The 22,094-nt window shown below is 39.8% G+C and overlaps 1 protein-coding gene across 3 annotated transcripts in view; it reads right to left on the bottom strand.

Moving 5' to 3' along the window:
* Positions 1-22,094, bottom strand: part of LOC139954159 (testin-like) — a 45,062-nt gene that overhangs the window by 4,822 nt on the left and 18,146 nt on the right. For all 3 annotated transcript variants that reach the window (XR_011788059.1, XM_071953856.1, XM_071953855.1), the window contains exons 4-7: positions 6,389-6,595; positions 3,798-4,013; positions 2,556-2,771; positions 227-385 (exon numbers count right to left, since the gene is read on the bottom strand). Coding sequence is in view for 2 of the 3 variants with exons in the window: in XM_071953856.1 (XP_071809957.1) it covers positions 227-385; positions 2,556-2,771; positions 3,798-4,013; positions 6,389-6,595 (798 nt within the window). In the remaining variant the exon portion in view is untranslated. The remainder of the gene's footprint in view (positions 1-226; positions 386-2,555; positions 2,772-3,797; positions 4,014-6,388; positions 6,596-22,094) is intronic.

The following is a 22,094-nucleotide window of genomic DNA, read 5'->3' as shown; positions in this document are numbered from 1 at the left end:
AACCCAGAGCACTTAGTTATCGAAAAAGAGAAGGGGTTTGCAACGGTGTTCCTGGCTGTGGCTGCAAAATGCACCTTGTAAACCCTTATACGGTGCTACATAGTTGGGTCTCATAATTCATCACTGCAATTAACCTCTTTCTGAAAGTTTGTATGTACTCAGCGCCTTGAGTACCTTGTTTGGTAGATACGTGCGCTATATAAGAATTTGCTATTATTATTTTTACCTTTGCAAAGAGCTTGTCATAGCATGGCAAGCAGTAGGGGTGACTTTCCCTAGCCACATAGCGTCTACCACCGAGGACCGTATCACAGTTCCAGCAACAGAAGTGATCTATATGCCAGCTCAACTCCTCCGCTAGGGTGTACTTCTCTGAGAAAATCAGCTGTAAATTAAAAAAACAAAAAGTGATTAAAAAGGCAAAGTATATTGGTTTTTCAAACCGTTCGATTGTTTGAATCCATATGAATGTAAATGTATACAATAAAACTACCATGTGAACATTTTATTTTTGAGATATTGACGAAAATCCAAAGCGGTTATGTCACCCATAAACCACATTACTTCGAATTGAAATGATTCACAAGAAAGTTTACACTACCGAAAGCTGCTGTACTTCTAACCAAGTCAGTTTGTATTACCATTAAATTTATGAGTGAGTACCAAATGTGTACCTTCCCTTTAAAGGCAGTGGACACTATTGGTAAACACTCAAAATAATTTTTAGCATAAAACCTTACTTGGTAATGAGTAATGGGGAGAGGTTGATAGTATTAAACATTGTGAGAACTGACTCCCTCTGAAGTGGCGTACATGTAGTTTTTGAGAAAGAAGCAATTTTCCACGAATTTGATTTCGAGACCTCAGAATGAGATTTTGAGGTCTCGAAATCAAGCATCTGAAAGCACATAACCTAGTGTGACAAGGGTGTTTTTTCTTTCATTATTATCTCGCAACTTTGAAGAACAATTGAGCTCAAATTTTCACAGGTTTGTTATTTTACGAATACGTTGGGATACACCAAGTGAGAAGACTGGTCTTTGACAATTACCAATAGTGTCCAGTGTCTTTAAAAACCGTCTTATCAAAGGGGGGACAGACATTCCTAGCTAAATTGTTCACCTGTTTATTACAAAATGAACATTGTGGGAAAAGTTTGTTGCTGTCCTAAGCCATATCTGAATCATGTGACTCAACTAAAGATATGGCTATTGTTTGCTATTGTTTGCAGCAGCAACGTTGAAGATTGGCAGTGTTTGGCTATAGCCACTGTCAAAAAGCCACCAATCTAGATACAGTATTACATTGAATAGAATGTGTTAATACTGCCCTCTGTTGGCAGAGCTGCCATTATTTGCATCATACAGTCCGGGAGAATATGTTTCAACAATCAAGCAGATAATGTGGTTGGGAAAAAGGTCCCCTAGGATCAGGGAGTTTTCAAGTTTGTTCATAAGAATATGAAATGATTTGTTTATTTTCTAGTAACGTTGTGCAGAATCAGGTAGAGTTGGCAGCTTTGTGTCAGTAGTAAAACACTCACAAGTAGGCCTACATGACACACATTCAAAATAGAATAAAAGCTTAAATTAAACAACAGTGGGATACTCAGGAGAGCATAAAAGTTTAAAATACAGCTGTTGTCAAAAGGCGTATGTCTCCTAAATCTCTTAAAATCCAGGAAAATATTAGGGCTAGAAAGGGCAAATACAGCAAAAAAGATCATATGGATTACTGAACAACAATAAAAGGCCTACAGAAAACAGAACAGATCACTGAACAACTATAAAAGGCCTACAGAAAACAGAACAGATCACTGAGCAACTATAAAAGGCCTACAGAAAACGGAACGCAGTAACACACTAAGGAGAGACTTTAAACTTGCACGCCTAGACATCAAAAAGTTATTTCTGAACTTCACATTCTTGAGTTAAAGTGAATCAAGCAAACCCTGCCTTACAACTGAGGGAACACACAATAGTTAGTTCTTCTTTACAAATCTGTAAAAAAAATCATCTTGTTCACGGTGGCAATAAAAGTCCAGCTGTTGATTTCACCAAACTCTCCCTAATTAGGATTAATCTTAGGGTTTAGGAAGAGTTACGTTCCGTATCCATAGACGTTAGGATTCATTGAATCCATTCTACTTGTCCTAACTCAGAATTAATCCTAGCGTTTGGTGAAATCAGCTGCTGACTCTAGGAGTTAATTTTGCTTTTTATCTCAGAGTTTCGGGTGTCTGGAAACAAACTGAACGCAATAGAGAAAGAGGAAATTTGTGACGAAAAAGATAAGCAGTTTGATCCGGAATGGCTTTAATTTGAATGATGTAGGATTAAAGTGGGATTAACTAGGGATTTAAGCTGGGGAAGTAGGTCATGATGGGGGGGGGGGGGGGGGTAAGATTACACTCCCTTAAACAGATCAGACCTTGAGCTCGGTCGTAGTGCTCTTAACCGTTCGGCCATGACACTTGAGGGGGCTGTGTGAGCTTTTGACGACATATGCAAGAGGTCAATAAAGGACAAACACAACTTTCTAAATTAAAAAAATACCTCATCACAAGCAGCACAGCGTGGTTTGAGGAGATCAGCATAATGGCGTCCACAGAAGATATCATTATCCTTGTAGAAGTAGATTAGATCTACCAGCAGCTCGTTGCAAGTCCTACAACGGAAACAGCCTGGATGCCAGCATTTATCGTTACCGGCACGCTCTGCGAAGACGGCTACGTCACCTCCAGTCATGCCCTTGGTGCAGCGGCAACATTTCTATTACAAATTGAGGGAAAAGAAAGGGAGTGGGGGATGGGAAGAGGAAGTCATTCATGACAGTCGTTAAAACAGTCGGATCCTAAGCCACCTTGGCTACCTGTGTGGAGTTCAGTCAAGAATTTAGTTGGGGTTTGGTTTTCACAATGAAAGTAACAGTATATAAATATTGACTGCTTTTACTCCTGCTGTGGTTAAAACTACGACTCTCTTGATGAACCTCAGCGACTTTATGATTTTGCTTCGACGTAGCCTCAGGAAAAATAAAGCGCTCCAGGTATCACTAAGAGGGTTGTAGTTTTTGCAGCCTTCTAGAAAAACATTTGACATACGTGTATCATGTGATGCACTCTCGACCAATCGTAAGGCAGCAAGTAAAGGGTGATATTAAAATATAAAGGTTGTGTTTATGGGATGTACAATGACAAGGGGGAATAGGACTTGTTATGGCAAATAGGGTTTCCCCGAATGGCTTTGTAAAGGACCCAGATGCATCCTGTTTTCTATATTTTTTGTCTTTGGGCATCTACATGTATCTAGGAAAAGTCTCTCTACTAATTGTATTCAGGTTGGCTCAGTGGTTTCTTCCCTGCCTTTCACCTCTTTGAACCCCATTCTAAACCCTGCACTTCCAACTTGCCCTTTTGGTGTTTTCTTTCCACATCTAAACACTGTCCACGCTGCTTAAAAGGGTTTTCTAAAGAATTTTAAATAGTACGGGACAGATGTGTTTTCATGTCTTTATTTTTGTCTACTATGAAAGAATTATCAAATGACAACAATCTATGTGTGAGTTATGTAACGTGCATTGTTGCAAAATATAACCACGATGTGGAGTCTAGTTTTTTTTTATTTCACTTGCATTTTGCCTCATCAAATGGAATAGTCCAGATTTCACCTTGTGATTATATTCTGTGCAAATACAGCCAATGCGTACAGTAGTCGATCTGGTTCACAGTGGGACCACCATTAATAACTTGATCCAAACAAACTTTTCCTCCATATCTTGACCGACAATAACCTTACCCATTTTGAATCCCCACCAGCTTTAGGTGTCTCAGCTCCCACGGCAGTCCGTGCAGGGGAAGCATGCTCGTTGCCAACGCCCACCGATGGCTTGATAGGCTGACTGTCCGATCCTACGATCACATCAGGGGCTCCAGGCTGACCTTGGGGTTTGTCATCCAGGGACATGTTCTGCATCTGTCTCTGTGGTGCTGAGTGGGGGACCACTGCTTGGACCTGTGAAGGGAGACGGATAAAGTTCATCATGAAATACGGTTCACACCTTACACAGGTACACACTTACAAGCTTGAGGAAAATTGACGACCCCATTAAAGATACTAGACACTATTAGTAATTGTCAAAGACCAGTCTTCTCACTTGGTGTATCTCAACATATGCACAAAATAACAAACCTGTGAAAATTTGAGCTCAATCGGTCGTCGAAGTTGCGAGATAATAATGAAAGAAAAAACACCCTTGTCACACAAAGTTGTGTGCTTTCAGATGCTTGATTTCAAATTCTAAATCTGAGGTCTCAAAAATCAAATTTGTTAAAAATTACTTCTTTCTCGAAAACTACGTCACTTCAGAAGGAACCATTTCTTACAATGTTTTATACTATCAACCTCTCCCCATTACTTGTTACCAAGTAAGGTTCTATGCTAATAATTATTTTGAGAGTGAAGTTCAGAGCCTGCTTGCTGTTTGACACAGCTACTCCACATAACGTAATTATCACCCCAAAATCCTGCCAAATCCTTTTCAATTGGCTCTGTTCTGTATTGTTCTGCTCTGTATCATTCTTATTGGTCCAGCTGTTTTCTAACGATAATCAAATATTTTCTACTTGTGTGTTTATTCACGGCACTTGTACATTCAGTAAAGACTTGGTGTTTAAAGACAGTGGACACTATTGGTAATTGTCAAAGACTTGTTTTCACAGTTGGTATATCTCAACATATGCATAAAATAACAAACCTGTGAAAAATTTAGCTCAATCGGTTGTCGAATTTGCGAGATAATAGTGAAAGAAAAAACATCCTTGTCACATGAAGGTGTGTGCTTTCTGATGCTTGATTTCTAGACCTCAAATTCTAAACTTGAGGTCTTGAAATCAAATTCGTGGAAAATTACTTCTTTCTCGAAAACGATGTCACTTCATCAGAGGGAGCTGTTTCTCACAATGTTTTATACCATCAACCTCTCCCCATTACTTGTAATCAAGAAAGGTTTTATGATGATAATTATTTTGAATAATTACCAATAGTGTCCACTGCCTTTAAATGTGTAGTGGCAACCCACAAGAAACTTCAACTTTACAAATACTACATAATTTTTTTCATCTAGTTTTTACAACATGTAACATGTACACAAAGGTTAACACAACAAATTTGTGGGAGAAGAACAACAATTGATTTAATACATGTAACATTGCTGTTTAATAAAATGGGTAAAAACCCACATAAACATCTCTAAACATAATCCGTTTTATGTGAATGGTTTCCAACTTGGTTACAATCCAAGGGTTCAAAAGTCAGACGTTCCAGTGTTGTGGTTAAGTCTTTCTTCATAATGCTTCAAAGAATTCCACCACATTGAAAAGGTACATTTCAAGTTTCAAGGTCTTGAAATTTCTCTTGCGCAGAACATTCACAGCGCACATAGAAGCGAGACAGCCAGTGTCAAGCAAGGGGCCTGTCCAATTGCACACAGATCGATGCATATTTCACTGTTAACACTTGAGGGTTGCAGCCGTCCCAAGTACCCCTGGTATAGCCGCCAACAATCTTACAGTCAGCCAAATTTTGCCCAGCAATCAGGGAAATATTTAGAATTCCATTCAACATAATAGTGAAAACAAAATCCACAATCAGTGAGATTTTCCTTTTATTCATCAGATCTTGGAAAAGTTGGTTTATTTTTAATGTAGGGAAGTTTCTGCAAAATTGAAGCTCTTAAAAATGCAAACGATAAATCAGTGCATTCTGAAGCAAGCATTCAAAAGAATAACTACAGAAATCCACGGTGCTTCTAATGTTGCACAAATCCACTCATGCTTTTCCATGAATCATGTCCATCATGAAAACCAATTTCCACAAACTTTTATATAAAAAACAATAACCTACAGTACATAAAATGTACGACGGAAATGCTCATCTCTAGAAAGGGACTTAAGTTTAATAGAAGTTTAAAACTTTAAACAAATACTTTTTGCTAAATTGTGGGTGGAACTGTCAAAGAAAAAATTGAAAATAAAAATGTCTTTAGGAGAAAAAAAACCAAAAAAACTAAGTGGCCTCTTTGAGATTTTTGTCAGTTTTTTTCTGTGTTGTTCTAATTGTTAGTGGTCGAGTCAACCTTGTTTCAGTAGCCAACCTCCATACCTGATAGGGAAGTTGACATAAATTCCCCAAGTGAGTAATTATTTAGCAAACTAGCTGACTACTTATAAGAAAACATTCTTAACAAGACCACTCTTAATTTGTAGTTTTGATCACAGTATTTGGAACGACAAACAGTGCTAAGCAAAACTTTTAAGCACGCAACAAATCTGTCCATCAAACTTTGACCCCAAACCCAACCCAAAGCCTCTTGATAATTGTGAACTCACCTGCCCGATGCCGACAGCCTTCTCCTTGTAGTCTTTGACAAAGTCTGCCATCTTCTCGGCCTCCTCGGTGTTGAGCTGCTGGCAGAGCTCCGGCTGCTGGTCATGGTCTGGAAGCTGCTTCTGAATCTGACGATTGCGGTGCTGCGCCCCGGACGTACCCTCTATGGGCTGGTTCTCCATGGGGATCATCTCCATGTAACGCTTAGCCTGTAAAGGAGAAGAGGGGTAGGGTGGAGAGAAGAATGGTAAGCAGCATGGAGAATAGTAAAGTAAAGTCAGTCCCGAGCCAATGTATAACCTCATCAGGTCAGTGTTTGTATCTGGCTTTATTGGTATTAAACGACTGAGAATTTCTATTCCCCCCGGACATGATGCCAGTCCTTTGCCAAGGACAAGTGTCATGCCTGACCAGGCCAGGATTTGAACCACCACCTTTCTGCAAATTACAGAGTTGAGTCCACCGCCCTACACTGCCCGGCCATGCCCAGGTTATATCACAATTTTCCAGATTTTTCACATGAGCTAAAACGACTATTAAAAAGACAAACTAGCTGGTCCTGTTGCCTCAGTCACTGAAAACGTTTAGAGCAAACCCTGAAAGACACGCTCAAACTTTCAGAGGGGTAAAATATGTACACTAGAGAAATACTGAAAAATGACACTAAAATGTATACATACTGTTGTTTTGGATTAATTCAAACTCAAATGTACAACACATTGCGTTGAGGAAAACTCTCTGCCAAAATGATATCACATAAACTTTAAAATTGCATTTGCATTGGACTTTTGGGTATGGTACCCTACCGCTGCTCCGACGTGGGCTTAAAACATTGTACTGTCAAAGTTGGCGATGCATACATTATTACCATATGTAAACCACTTAAGTCCAATGCTAGCTAACGCAGCTTTACACGCTAAAAGAAGACAAACTTGCATGAATCATGCCAAATAGGCTGTCCACGGTCACAGACATCCTCTGCTGAAGCTGTAACAATTTATCCCTCCGTGAAGACTCCATGGGAAAGGAACTCTCAAGACGTCCGAAAGACAACTCCTCGGCAGACAACGATCACACAGTAAGTTCCTGTCTCAATCAATGACTTCACTCCAGCGGTCGCAGGCAAAAACAACATTTACACTCTCTCTCTGAGAGTACCAAAACTCAGCAAACAAGTGATGTTTCCTAAGAAGATGTCTCCGCGAGTAATCTTTGAAGTTTTAAGAGTGATTATCTTGTTGTTGTGGAAATGGGCGGTGAAGACGGTGAGGTGGTTTTTCTTTTTTAGATCGGACTGACAAATTTAAACAGGACGTGATTTCACAGGAAGTGAGACTGTGGGTACCTTGAAATTAACAGGCAGATACGCAACTATGTATCAGAGGCTAGTGTTATGGTCAATTATGGGCGGGACCAAACTCTCCTCCCTAGGGGGATTGATGGGTTGTCCCACCCCTTGACTGCAAAAGCTAAATTTATCACTATTGAGTAGTGGCCGTATGTGTAGTACCAAAGGATTAGAATCATGAACTTGAACTCAATTCAATCTCCTTTTTCTTAAGGAGTCAATTGCATAATGCACCATGTGTGTACCAGACTGCCATGTTACTTGATTTTGCGTTTTGTAATAAACTTGGTTCAACCACCAGTCGTCACTATTCTCAGTTCATCAACTATGATGTACAATCCTACACTGTACAGTATGCGTCTACATACATGTAGATGTGCAGAAAGATGTGCAGAAAGATACTTAACAGTGATGTGGTGCTGCTTGAATAGACAGATCCATTAAGCTCCGCCCCATTGCGTATTGACCAATCATAACCCGTTGCTAAAAAAAAAAAGTCTGACAAAATCAAGTTTTCCATGCGTGCGCGCGCGACAGAGTTGTGCAGAATCGCGATGCCCCATGGGCGGAGCCTAATGGATTGGTCTATTGGGGGATGGGGGGGGCAGGGGTATCAACAACACCGATGTACTTCTACAGCTCAAAGACTTTACTTGAACCCAAAACTTGTCGGCATACATTTTTCCAAACAAGCTGTTTATATTTGAACAAGCACTATAACAACGCTCAATATCACTCATTGTTAAGACCTGGATGCATTGACAGTACTGTAGGTTTTACAGGCACTCAACCTTTATCGACAACACTGTACACAAATCCAAGTCCCAATTAAAGGTAGGGTCCAATACATGCACACACGTAGATTGGTGTTTGTCAAGGTAATGCTGATTTTACCAAGACAGCTACAATTAAAATCACATGTGAAAGTTTCAGCTGAATACATGACCACTTGCTGAGAAACAGCATTATTTCACAAGATTGTCCAATCCGTCCACATTTAGCGAGGTGACACCAACCGCTTCTCTATAAGTGGCACTGACCTTCACAAATCTGAGAAATGATTCATGTCTGATTCAGTTTTCAGATTCAGATGTTTTTGGGTGCAAAATCATCCAACCATATTACTCTAAAGATCCTTCCTCAAAATAGTAGTCTACTACCAATAGCTGCAGTGGTTCTTACCATGTACAATATGTAGGTTTTCAATAGCTGCCGTGCTTCTTACCACATAGATTTTCATAAATGGTCATTAATTTTTTTGTAGCTATTAATGTACATGTATGACCCTACCTTTAAGAAGTACTGAATGTTGTTTCATCCACTGCTGACCAATATTGACCGTGTCAACTGAACCTCAAGCAACACCCGATTATTTCGACAGAAATGGCTCTCAGCAAAAGCTTAATGAACACTCCCTTTCAATAAAAACTTTACACTTGAGTCTCAACAGTTGATAACGTCTCTGAAACACGTAAGGAATGCATCCCAATAGTCTGCTATGCATCTTGGTAGCGATAAGATCCCTTTTTTGCCCTGGAATATCGGTCAAGTTTCTTCAATTCAATCTGTAGCACATAAATTCCACCATGATTTTCTTGTCCTGGTTATAAGTACATTGTGATAAAATATGTAATGATTTTAATTTGCAGTAGTTTTGACCGCGAGAGGGTGTGTGTGAAACAAAGTTATGGGATGAGAAACAAGTAGATGTAGAGTTGTTCGTAGATGTTTTTTGTATAAGTATTATTGTTAATTTTATTGGCCATTGATACAAGAAAACAACATTATTCTATTGGCTGTCAAAAAACCTTTAATTGTGCAACAGGGAAATTAGTGCCCTCATGTGGTTAAAACCATAGCAAATTTAAGTATTTGTTGTGTGTAACATGTAGAAAAATATGATTCAGTTCAGTTTGTCTATAGTCCTGCTTGGTTCTGAAATAATAATAAACAATACAAAATAATTATCACAATGGACTTGATGTGTATGGTAAATAAACATTGAGTTTTCAATAACCTCCACCAGTGACATTTAACCATCTTAGGCTGTAGCCACTTAGGGGAATACAGTTACGGCTACTACTGTTGCTAAGGGTCTTACTAAAGGATGTCCTACATGTATACTTCAACGCATGCGGCAATCTAGCCGTAGCCACAACCTTCCATAATACATGCACTCTGTTTACATATCATCAGTCAGTGAGGCAGAGTCTCTGTTTATTTTTTTCTTTCATTGGTTTTATATTTATAGAGTAAAGGCTTGGGGGGGAACTGGTATATTTTAAAACTGATCCTGTAACACAACACCTACTAGTGTTTGTAATAACATCATAGGGAAACACGATTAGGGGCGTGTCAGTTCCTGGCTGAATGGAATGTGATAATGTCAAGTTTTACATGCAAGAATGTATCATTATAGCACACTGTACGCATGTATGAATAAAATGTGTAAATTCTAGTACGTGACTGCTGCCCCCACTACTCTTTCAAGGAGTGTTTACAGGGCCTCCGGAAAAAATTGCGACAGTTCCGAAAAAATTAAGTCAAGAGTAAAGCTTGGTCCATGCTTCTTTTTAATGCAAACGCAAAGTGAATTTGTCATAAAAACTCTGTTTTAGCTGGGTATGTTTCACAAAAATCAATTCTTTCGAATTGTTCTTAATAATAATAATAATAATAATAATAATAACAACAAATTCTTATAGTAGCGCATTTCACAATAAACCGTATCAATGCGCTTTACATTAGTCCCCTGGTCATTGGGCCAATAAACATCCCTTTAATCTTTCTCAGCTCTCAATAGGGAGTATACAGCCCGAGCTGCCGTGGCGCTCCGAAGGCTTTTCATTCACAATATCAACCTCTACCCTCACAGGTACCCATTTATACCCCTGGGTAAAGAGAAGCAATTATAGTAAAGTATCTTGCTCAAGGACACAAGTGTCACGACCGGGATTCAAACCCTCACTCCGGTGACTTAGCATCAGAACTTGAATTCGATGCTCTTAACCACTCGGCCGTGACTCTCTACTACTTCATTGCAAATTTACGACATTAAATAAAATGTTGAAAATAAAAGTCTGGATTTTCTCACCCCCTGTTAATTGTTACTCTTTTGAAATTGACACAAAAAACCCAAAACTAATTGATGCATTTCCTCTTTAAACAATGTAAATTGTATATATTGTAGAGATGAAAAGCAACCAGAAGTCTTACCAAGCGTATCCCGTATTGTAATCAAGCTACCATCATATGGCCTGGGCATACATGTGTACATGACAGGGATACGGGCAGTAAATTACTCTCATTTAGTAAACTTATTAGCCGTGTAGTAATCTGCAGTCAGCCATCACTACCACCTCCCCATGCTACCCAGGGCAGAAAGCCTCTGATGAGGGTAAACCTGAGTACCGGACTGTCAAGTCAAATCTTGACCCTTATTTCATTGATGATGTCTCACAAACAGACAAGCAAATTGAAGTAGATTAGTTTTGTTTGACCCCCCCTCCCCCCCCCCCCCCCCCCAAAACAAACTGTGCAATTCTTAAGCTTAGTTAATGTTGGGACCTGTTAAATTGCTTTAGAGCTTGTTTCCTTCATACACCTGTAAATATTATACAAGAAAAAAGGACATTATAAAAGCAATGTACGTGGGACAGAAAATTGTTTGGATTTGCAAAAGACTTGCATTTTGCTACAGGGTTCTCTCCAGAATTGTTCAATTGTGGATAATTTGGAACCTGAGACAAGGTCCTCAGAATACATGTTAGTATGCCTATGTACTTGATGTTTATGTTTGGTTTTTAAAAGCTCTACTGTGCAATATCTTTCCAAACATGTTCATTTCAAAACAAACGCTTCATTTCATAGCCCAAAGCATCTGATCCAAAGGAGCGTCCCTCATTAAGATTGGTTTTTAACTCGAATCAGTAAGGTTTGACCATTTTTTTTAGTTGCAGTGTTTCTGGGGCTAAATTGATGAAAATGTGCAGTCCAGTTGTAGACAAGTCAATTGAGTTATGGAAATACACTAAGGGGAGTAATTTAATTTACGAGTGAAGCCTACTTGTAGCCTGTGGGGGGAACCAGGAAAGACTCCCTCTTATTACAATACTGTGTACTAGACGACTCCCTGGTTTATATGTGACTGTGTGCCTTGCTGCACTTTCCATTCTCCCTCTGCACAATGTAGTGTGATTTTGCTGTTGTCCATTTGTACAGCTTATTTCTGGCTGAATGGTTTTTATAAAATTGTACTATACACATGTACTGCACAATATATTGCTTCAGCAGTAGGCCCATGTAAGTGATGTACGTGTTGTACATATGTAAACAACATTCCTATCGGCAAGGCGATTTAACTTAGGAAGGCCTACATACTTGTTTTTTTTAAAAGCACAAGGGAAAACACAAGGTCTTTGACAATTACCAACAATCCATCATTTTACATGAAATGACAAACCTTTGACAGTTTACATGTAGGCTCAGTCGGTCATTGGAGTCACACAAAGATTTGTGAAAAAAACTTCAGGTTTTTTTACTCGAAAGAATTAACTAATTGTTTGACCCATTCCTCGATCATACCCTTCCAAGAGAATTTTTCCAGCATGACCATTGGCAAGTTCGAGTGGGCACATTTAGTCGACCCTTGATTTGACCACTGACTAGCAACGTAAATGGTCGACCATAGTAGTCAACCAATGGTCGACCCAGCCTGGGTTTGAGTGCAAATCGTCAACCTTTAGTTAACCATTGTGCACACCCGAACTTGCTCTAGGTGTGCCGTGTTTCTTGCAAATGTGTGATCAAATGTGTAAACATGTACTATGCTGTGTACACCCTTTAAAGAGATACATGTACTTCAGTTATGAGGTGTTGAATTACATTAGTCCATAAAGCTAAATACAATGTAGTAACCCAAACACCTAGAGTTTGTTTCTAAAACACTACATTTCCAGGTGTTTTTTTACTGTCAGTTTCTTTATTATACATGTATTGTGCTGTTTTCTGTTGCACCCAAGCTGTGGTTGCACTTAAAGCAAGATTGCCAATCTAAAAACTCAGTGAAAGCTATTTGCGAAATCACCACGAGCGATTAACAATGAAGACTGCCCTGTGGCTAACCAAAATACTGCAGGAAAATCAAATTGAAATCTGAGCAAACCCTACTGCATATTGTCTTCCTCTTTGAAAAGGTGCAGTACAGCTGTAACATTTAGCACAATCACTCCAACAAATCTCCCTACTATTCACAGTTCATCAATTAAAGGTCATTTCCATTTACAGAGACATTCCATGGCGATGTTATCGACGTGTACAGGGCCCAACTTCATAGACTTGCTTAGCATGAATGTTTTGCCTTGATAAAGACAGGATTACCAACCATATTGCCACGTGATTTTCAGGATGAGCAAAAAACAGCTGAATACCAGTGACAAGCAATATGCAATAAATGTATGCCCAGTAAAGATCTGTTGAATCTAGGCTCGTACTTAGAAATGTATACATTATGTTCTGACACACCAGTTGTTCAGACACCCCTGGCCCTGTATGTTACACCCCTAATGAAACTTTCCTAACCCTATAACCCTAACCCTAACCCTAACCTTAACCCTAATCCTAACCCTGGTGTGTAGATCACAAGGGATCATCCAAACATAGTGGGATCATCTGTGGTGGAACATGCAGAGAAGTCACTCTATGAAATGGGAAGTACAGTGTATGATGTATGTATTGTCTGTTGTGCCTTTTATATGAACCAACTGTGGTAAAAACCAAAACATTTTCAGCAGGAAATTTCACCTCCACACAAAACATGTCGTTGTCATCCCTTTGCTTTGGCAAAGCTCCGTCAGTTAAAAAACCCTTGTTGTTTTCTTTAAAGGGGCTTCATAAACAGGCAGACGAAGCCCGAGCCAGAGCCAAAGCAGGACCGTAATACTGACACCAAGCTGAAGCAGTAAGCCCAGGTTTTGAAAAGGGACGCTATCCAGGAGTGGCTATTTTTAATGCCTGCTGTGCAATTATAGTTATAAATACAGACATGTAGTTATATTGCATGTAAACTGCACACTACACATGCTTGGATGAGTCCTTGAGCCAAATCCAATTGTAATTTTACATCAATTCATACACAGGTGGTGTAGCATACTCAATGTGTTACTATTGACACCTGCACTGCACTGGGCGACCAGGCCATCCAGAAAGACAAAATAGAATATGACAAAAATAATGCCTAAATTAACCTTGGGATTATGATTGAGTTAGATAACAATACAGAATGGGTTTAGTAACCTCTGCGTTGATTCTAGCAGCGTGGAGGAATTAGCCTCAATCCAGAGCGTAGAGTTTATTATGGATGAGTAGTGTGGAAAAATGCACTGAGGAGGAGACAGCGAGTTGGTGAAGCGTTGAGATGCTGTTTGCTGCCTGGTGGTGAGACAGCGGACATGGTGAAGCGTTGAGATGCTGTTTGCTGCTTGGTGGTGAGACAGCGACATGGTGAAGCGTTGAGATGCTGTTTGCTGCCTGGTGGTGAGACAGCGACATGGTGAAGCGTTGAGATGCTGTTTGCTGCCTGGTGGTGAGACAGCGACATGGTGAAGTGTTGAGATGCTGTTTGCTGCTTGGTGGTGAGACAGCGACATGGTGAAGCGTTGAGATGCTGTTGCTGCCTGGTGGTGAGACAGCGACATGGTGAAGTGTTGAGATGCTGTTTGCTGCTTGGTGGTGAGACAGCGAGTTGGTGAAGCGTTGAGATGCTGTTTGCTGCTTGGTGGTGAGACAGCGACATGGTGAAGCGTTGAGATGCTGTTTGCTGCCTGGTGGTGAGACAGCGACATGGTGAAGCGTTGAGATGCTGTTTGCTGCCTGGTGGTGAGACAGCGACATGGGTGAAGCGTTGAGATGCTGTTTGCTGCCTGGTGGTGAGACAGCGACATGGTGAAGCGTTGAGATGCTGTTTGCTGCCTGGTGGTAAGACAGCGACATGGTGAAGCGTTGAGATACTGTTTGCTGCCTGGTGGTGAGACAGCGACATGGTGAAGCGTTGAGATGCTGTTTGCTGCCTGGTGGTGAGACAGCGACATGGTGAAGCGTTGAGATGCTGTTTGCTGCCTGGTGGTGAGACAGCGACATGGTGAAGTGTTGAGATGCTGTTTGCTGCCTGGTGGTGAGACAGCGACATGGTGAAGCGTTGAGATGCTGTTTGCTGCCTGGTGGTGAGACAGCGACATGGTGAAGCGTTGAGATGCTGTTTGCTGCCTGGTGGTGGTTCAAAGTGTATTGTTGTGAGGTTGTAGATCAAATCATCAGGGCATGATATTTGAACATTTGTTTTGAGTACACTGGGCTGACCTACTCTACATTTGTAGTACACTTGGTGTGTGTGTTTAAGCTTTAAAAGACAATTCAGGATATTAACAACAAAAACAAAAAATCCTGATTTTGTGCGCGTACCAGCATACAATTTGCGCGTAGCAGCACACAATTTTAGCCTATCAACCGGATACACTTGCCTGACGCATACTTATTAACATCTACAGGTTCAACGTTATTATGTACCCAGGCATGTTACCCAAATCAATACAGTATCAGGGGTGAGAGTCGATGCTGACAAAAAAGTATGAAATTTAGTGCCAATTGAGTAGGAGGCAGAGTGGAATGATGGCATTTCCTCCTGATGGTAACACCTGGAATTATAGATCTCAATATGCTATTGGGAATCGGTATCCTCAACACTAGAGAAGTAGATCAATGAGCAGGATTTATTTATATCGGAGGAAAATAACAGCTACCGTTTTCACCAAGCAGACAGAAAACAGTCTCAAATTTGTTATTCCTGATTACATTGTTTATGGGATTTGAGGCAAGCAATGGAAATGCAGTAACACCATGTGTATAATGTTATCCAAATTCTCTGTAAAGTGCAAAGCTACACATTTTGTACAATGTACATTGAATAGCGGTCACACTTGCTCAAAGACCAACAATGTTCAAGGGCATGGAATTTTGCATTGTCACTTTTAAGAAAAGAAAAAGTATAATACACTGTATGTTTTGTATAGTGTCCGTACACATGTAGTAGTCTTATGAGGTACATGTACACTACTCTATCTATTGTACATCATGTACATTCGTACATGCCTACATGTGTGCAGTTTTATCCAGAGTTTAATTAAAAACAAAGTCCTTCGTGTGCTGATTACCAGGGAGGCTTTCCAACCTGTAAAAACAGCAGAGAACTCATCAAGTAGCCGATAAAAATGTGCAATAAATTTGGTTGTAAATATTTACATTGTGAGCAAAGTGTGAAGAGAGGGGGGGGGGGGTGGGTTGTACTACCTGCATTATGCACAAGATCTATAATGTCAAGTGCATGCATTTTTTGTGCAGTATGTCAGCAATGTTTACATTTCTGGCGTCTTCCTTGGCAATTCTCAAAGATCGTATCAATATCCAGACGTCTCTGGAGAACTTCTCAAGAAGGAGGAGGGGCACAGTTGCTTCTTGTACAGCTCTTCAGACTGTATTCACTTCAATCATTGATCATGTCAGATGTTCTTTTTAACTTGTATTATGCAAGTTACATGTACATTATGTTACCAATAGTCAGCTGTCAGAGGGCGCTTGTGTGTTGTTCGTTCCTAGTTCCAGCAGGAAAAGTGTGGAGTAATTATCTGTACCTCATTAGGACATTAAAAAAACTGAGCCTCAAAAATTATCTGTTTTTAAAGTATTTTTTTTTCCAGTGATAATCTACATGTTCTTTCTTTTGAACTGTTTTTGTTTTATGAGGAGCACTTTGTTTTTGCAGATCCTGCGCTTTACTACATGTTATATTATGGGTTTTGCTTTGACTTTGCATTAAAGGTGGACATGTATGAAAAAAGGAAACTCATTTCTTCTCTACCAGTTTTGCCTGTTACATTTCGATCCCCAATTATTCCAAAGTTGAGATTTGAATTGTCAAATGTTTAAGAAATCAATTTGCAACTCCTCTCATATTGAAAACACAACACGATCATCAATGCATCGCAAGACTTGACTGGCCAGCCATTTCATAATGTCTGTGCACCAGTTGTGCACAATTAGCATTCAATACGCTTGGTAAGACCATGTAAGACGTGATGAGAGGTTTGGAGTAGACACTGATCCTGCTGACAATGAAAATGCATTAGGACACTGTCTGCTCCGCCACTGACTTGACCTCCATTCTCACTGTGTATCTCTGGCTAGTTTACTGACTGCGTTTATTGTGGTTTTGATTCAAGATGTTAATTGAAATTTTAGCAATTCAATGTATGTTCACTAGGCCCTGTGTTCACCATGGATTGTCATTGTTACATCAATGTGACACTTGCTATGTAAAACTGGGGAGGGTAGTGCTTTCTGCTCTACCAGCCACGCTTCGGATTGATGATACCCAAGCATACATCCGTATGGACTGTTTCAGCCCTAGGAGTAGGTGGCAACGGCCTCTGGAAAAAAATAATTGTGGCCCACACCTTGAAGTGGCCTTCAGGCATTGTTTGTCTGGCGAATTGCATAAATTATTATTTTTTTTTAAAGCACTATAAAATGGAAGCTTGCACGATAAGCACAAACTGGCGACTTGCATAAAATAAAATAAAAGCACTATAAAATGGAAGCTTGCACGATAAACACAAAACCAGATGTTAAACAGCTCTATGAAGTCGGCCCCAGTGAATTGGGTCAGTATGTTACTCATTAAGGATTAGACCTGGATGCAAAAAAAACAGGTTCAAATCCAGTTCAAGATCCTGCATTCTGACCCCTGCAACTGGATCAGATCTGGCAAGGTGGATTCCAGAAACAAGTATAAATGCGATGTTGGATCAGACACAACAATTCAAAGTGGCCATTTTCGTTTTTGCTAGAAATGTCAGGATTTTTCGCCTGTGTTTTGGGGTGACTGTTGTGATCTAAAGTGGGATCAGAGCTAGATCAAGCACTGGTGTAAAACACTACACTAGATCATGATCTGCGGTCCTGATAAAAATGCCTGATCTCAATCCACCTGTCTGGATAGAGTGTAAATGTGGAGCAAGAGGTTCTAAGAAGAGAACCAGGGGTGAGAAAAGTCTTGCCAATCCAAACAAAGCGCGCCGTTCATCTGTAGGAGAAGAGAGGAACACCCGCAGGTTAATTTAGGCAGTTCTCATTCCAGATGAAGCTATGCTCTACAGCACACAGACTACAGACATCACACTGGGAAACTTAATTAGGAATCCCCCAGTTGGATGAGCCTTCAACTGCTAACCTAAATGTACAGTAATTGAGGCCAATCAAGAAATCTAATTTGTCAATCGATGAATATCACAGTGGCAGTCTTTTCTTTAACTTGTTTTGAAGAACGCTCACTTCTATTCGATACATGTACATATGCAAAATTGTAAAACAAATTACTTTTTTGGAGGGGGGGGAGGTGGGTGTAAACTCTTCAGGAATCAATTTAATTCAAATCCATCAGCAGGTCTTAATTCATTTCCATGGACTTTGAAATCAAACATGTGCATGGACGTTTTACTAACATCTCTAATTACCCATAAGGTAGGGCTTGCCACAAAATTACTGACTCACTTAAAATAAATGAGCCAAAAGTTGTAATAAAGGCAGTGGAAACTATTGGTAGTTACTCAAAATAACTATTAGCATCAAACCCTACTTGATAATGAGTATTATCTTCAAGTACGTGCTAATCCTCCAATCAGATTGGCAGAATGGAGTGGTGATAAAAACCTATATTGCACAGCTAATATCACTACCATGCGTATTGTGTGTTCTATGTCACGCGCCAAGTTTGCTTGAAGATAAATATTTCGTGGAAATACGGAAAATATAGCGCGTCTGCGTCTCATATCCATTCAGCCTCGTTGGATATTGGACGCAGAAGCGCTATATTTACCGTATTCCACTCGCGCTTGTGTGATAACTTATAATGGAGAGCTGTTGGCAGTATAAAACATTGTGAGAAACATCTCCGTATCGTATAGTTATCAAGAAAGAAGTAATTTTCCACGAATTTGATTTCAAGACCTCAGATTTAGAATTTGAGATCTCAAAATCAAGCATCTGAAAGCACACAACATCGCGAGACAAGGGTGTTTTTTCTTTCATTATTATTTTGCAACTTCGACGACCAATTGAGCTAAAATTTTCACAGGCTCATTATTTTATGCATATGTTGAGATACACCAAGTGAAAAGACTTGTTTTTGACAACTACCAATAGTGACCAGTGTCTTAAAGGTAGGGTCTACATTACAAGCCTAACATTAATTACCATAAAACTGACTTGGTACAAAGCACTGCAGCTGTTGATCTAGTAAAACAAGGCCTGTACATGCATTGTAAGTATATTAATATTGTGCCAGCTTGCAGTTGTCCCACCCAATGCTTTATGTAATGTACACTACTGAATGTATTTTATTACTAGTGTATGTTCTAAAAACATTTGTTACATTGAACACGTCCTCAACCCAACATTGTGTGACTAAAACAAATACATTCCAGACGTACATGTACATGTACACGGTTTGTACACACTGATACAACAGTACAAGTATCAACTATGACATCCACGCATGTTCACATCACGAAAGTCAATTTGCATCGTCTACAAACGCCCTCCAGCCAAACTCCAGCAATCATTGTGAGTAACAATGAATCTCCCCTACGGCCATCGCCTAAATAACCACTACCCCCTGAAATAAATTTCAGAAATAAATTTATATTTCCATTTCCCCCGGGGGTGTGCGTCAGTCTTTTCCTCTTGATCGCAGACTGCATGCTGCATTACACTGATATTCTCACGGCACAACTCACACAAGTATTTTATTTTTCCTCCTTCCCCTCTCTCGTTTCTCCTATGGGTTTGTGTAGTGAGCGTAATCCCATTCACTCGTGCTCAGTCGAGCCTTAAGGGTTAGTCAGCGCTGGATCTGAGCTGGCTTTTTAATGCCGTCTAATGTGCAACAGAATACGGTTTAGGGCAAGCCCAATTTCAACAACTTGGTGTGAACGCATCACCTAATTCATGTAGCAATAGTAACCTGGAATGGAAATATGTGGATGCAGGAATTTCAATAATCATTCTTAACTTTGAACAGGATTTCTGTCTTGTTGTATTGAGTGATCAATATGGTTTCCACATATGCCTGCAAGTTCATCTTTGAAAGGGCAGAGTCATTTTAAATTAGCTGAGGGCCGCACTCCTATTGGAAAATCTTAAAGTCTTTGGCAAACTTCTTCTTCTTTTTTTTGAGGGGGGGGGGGGGTACGATGACCAAGAACAGGGCAACAGGGGTCATGGCCTGCGTGTAATTCAAGACCAGTAATTGTGTTAAAGAAATGTTGAATGGTTAGAAACTGATACTTGGACTTTCCAGCGTTTGGTTTGGTCCGCTGGCCAATGCTTGTCAAAACATGCCAGTCAAAGTTCACTCTACATGTGGTCCATGGCTGGTTAAAGCATCCTTTTAGTTATTTAAAACATACGGACAAGTGAAAAAACTGACAGACTAGTGAAAGGACAAGCAAACTGTTCCCACTGCTGGCTAGTCACTGAAAAAGGGAAAAACCCTGCTTTCATTCCTTTCTAATAAAACAGCATGTGAAAGTTTGATAGAAAAATTAAGGTCACATATTTATTGTCATCAACTGCCTCAAGTGGTTGAACATGAATATTTGTACATTGCTAAAATTTTGCTTTCAATACAAGAACCAAGAAACAAGAAGTATTACTCACTAGGAAGTTGCATGCCTGTACCTGAATCTGAATCTGAATTAAGGTATAATTCCGCAAATCATCCTAATGTCATGAAAATATCCCACCAACTATTGTAAAAAAGACAATGAAGAAACTTTAGCTTTAGACGTGAAAGGAAAACCAACGCAGTCAGGTAGGGGCTGAAAATCTAAGACTCCTGTCCGTGAATCAAACCAGGGTCCATAGAGGAAACAAAACCCAGTGAGCCAACCTGACTGCCCATATAATACACAATTCTGATTTTAAACATGCGACTTACAAAGTTACATTCCACTAACAAATGTTAGTAAAATACTACATACATGTTTATTGTACTTGAACATGAATGTACCAAGGATATTTTTTGAAAATGTTCCTTGTACTGTTTAAAGTCACCTGGAAGTGGTATTTTTTCAAAATAAAGCTTTTGTCACTAATATATGTGTTTTGATGAGTGGAATGTGAATAAACAGTTAACTAAGGTTTTAAACAATCAGTTCTTATGTTATTTACAAATTTAAGAGTAGACCCTGACCCGAGAGGGCGCTGTTCGTGACGTCAATCGAGGCAGACTTTGCCTGTAATGCGTAGAGTAAACACAATTGCAAAGTACATGTACGGACCAAGTCATGAGTTTGTACGTTTTTGGGTTTTTTTTCCGGCAACGCCGACCAGGTGTATTGCTGCTGAATGCAGAAAAACACTTTTTGAAATGTACCAACTCACGACTTGGACGTACATGTACTTTGCACGTGTGTTTACTATACGCATTGCAGGCAAAGTCTGCCTCGATTGACGTCACAAAAGGGGTAGGCGGAGTCAGCCCCCCAAACAACTTTATATATTTTTAAAACATATAAATCGTGACAAACAATTACTAAAAAAAATGTTTTATTGTTCGTAAGCATATACTGTTGTTTGAAAGAAAACAAAATCTATTTCCAGGTGACTTTAAGTACCATGCCCAAGTGAACCCACAAGCAATTTAAACCTAACACGATACATCTTTTTCTTGATCTTTGCACCGCTGGAGGATAACCAAGAGGGAACTTTTGTATTGAAGCAAGCGCCATGAGCACTTTGTGGATACCTGCGCTATAGAAGACGTCATTATTATTATATTGTTAACTGACTGTGAGTGACATCCCCATGATGTACCACAAGCCACATTCATGGAAATTCTACATATTGTATTCTAAACGCCCTAAAATTGCCAAAAAGCCAAAGGATGCTAGTGGGTGGTTCCAGTGTGAATTTATAGTGGTTCCAGTTAGTGTAGTTTTTTAGTCTAGGTTTAGATTTTATTTTTTCAGACTTCATGTTTCATTCCACAATTAGGTTTTAGTCATTTGGATTAGACGAGGCAACAATGGAGAGTGAAGTTGTATTCTATACTTGGTGTACTGTACCTCCCTTGGTGTACCTTTAATATCCAAAGCTGAAGTCACTTGATTCAGGCGAGGCGATTTCCTCACATTTTAAAATAAAGGTCATCAATGAAGGGTGAAAACTGTAATTTACACTTGGTTCTTGTTGTAAGTGTACCTATAGCCATAGTTGAGGTCACTTGGTTTAGTAGTAGTTGAGTGAGA

The sequence above is a fragment of the Asterias amurensis genome, chromosome 2 (assembly GCF_032118995.1).
Source record: "Asterias amurensis chromosome 2, ASM3211899v1".
Classification (NCBI taxonomy): domain Eukaryota; kingdom Metazoa; phylum Echinodermata; class Asteroidea; order Forcipulatida; family Asteriidae; genus Asterias; species Asterias amurensis.
This window is presented reverse-complemented; position numbering and strand designations above follow the sequence as displayed.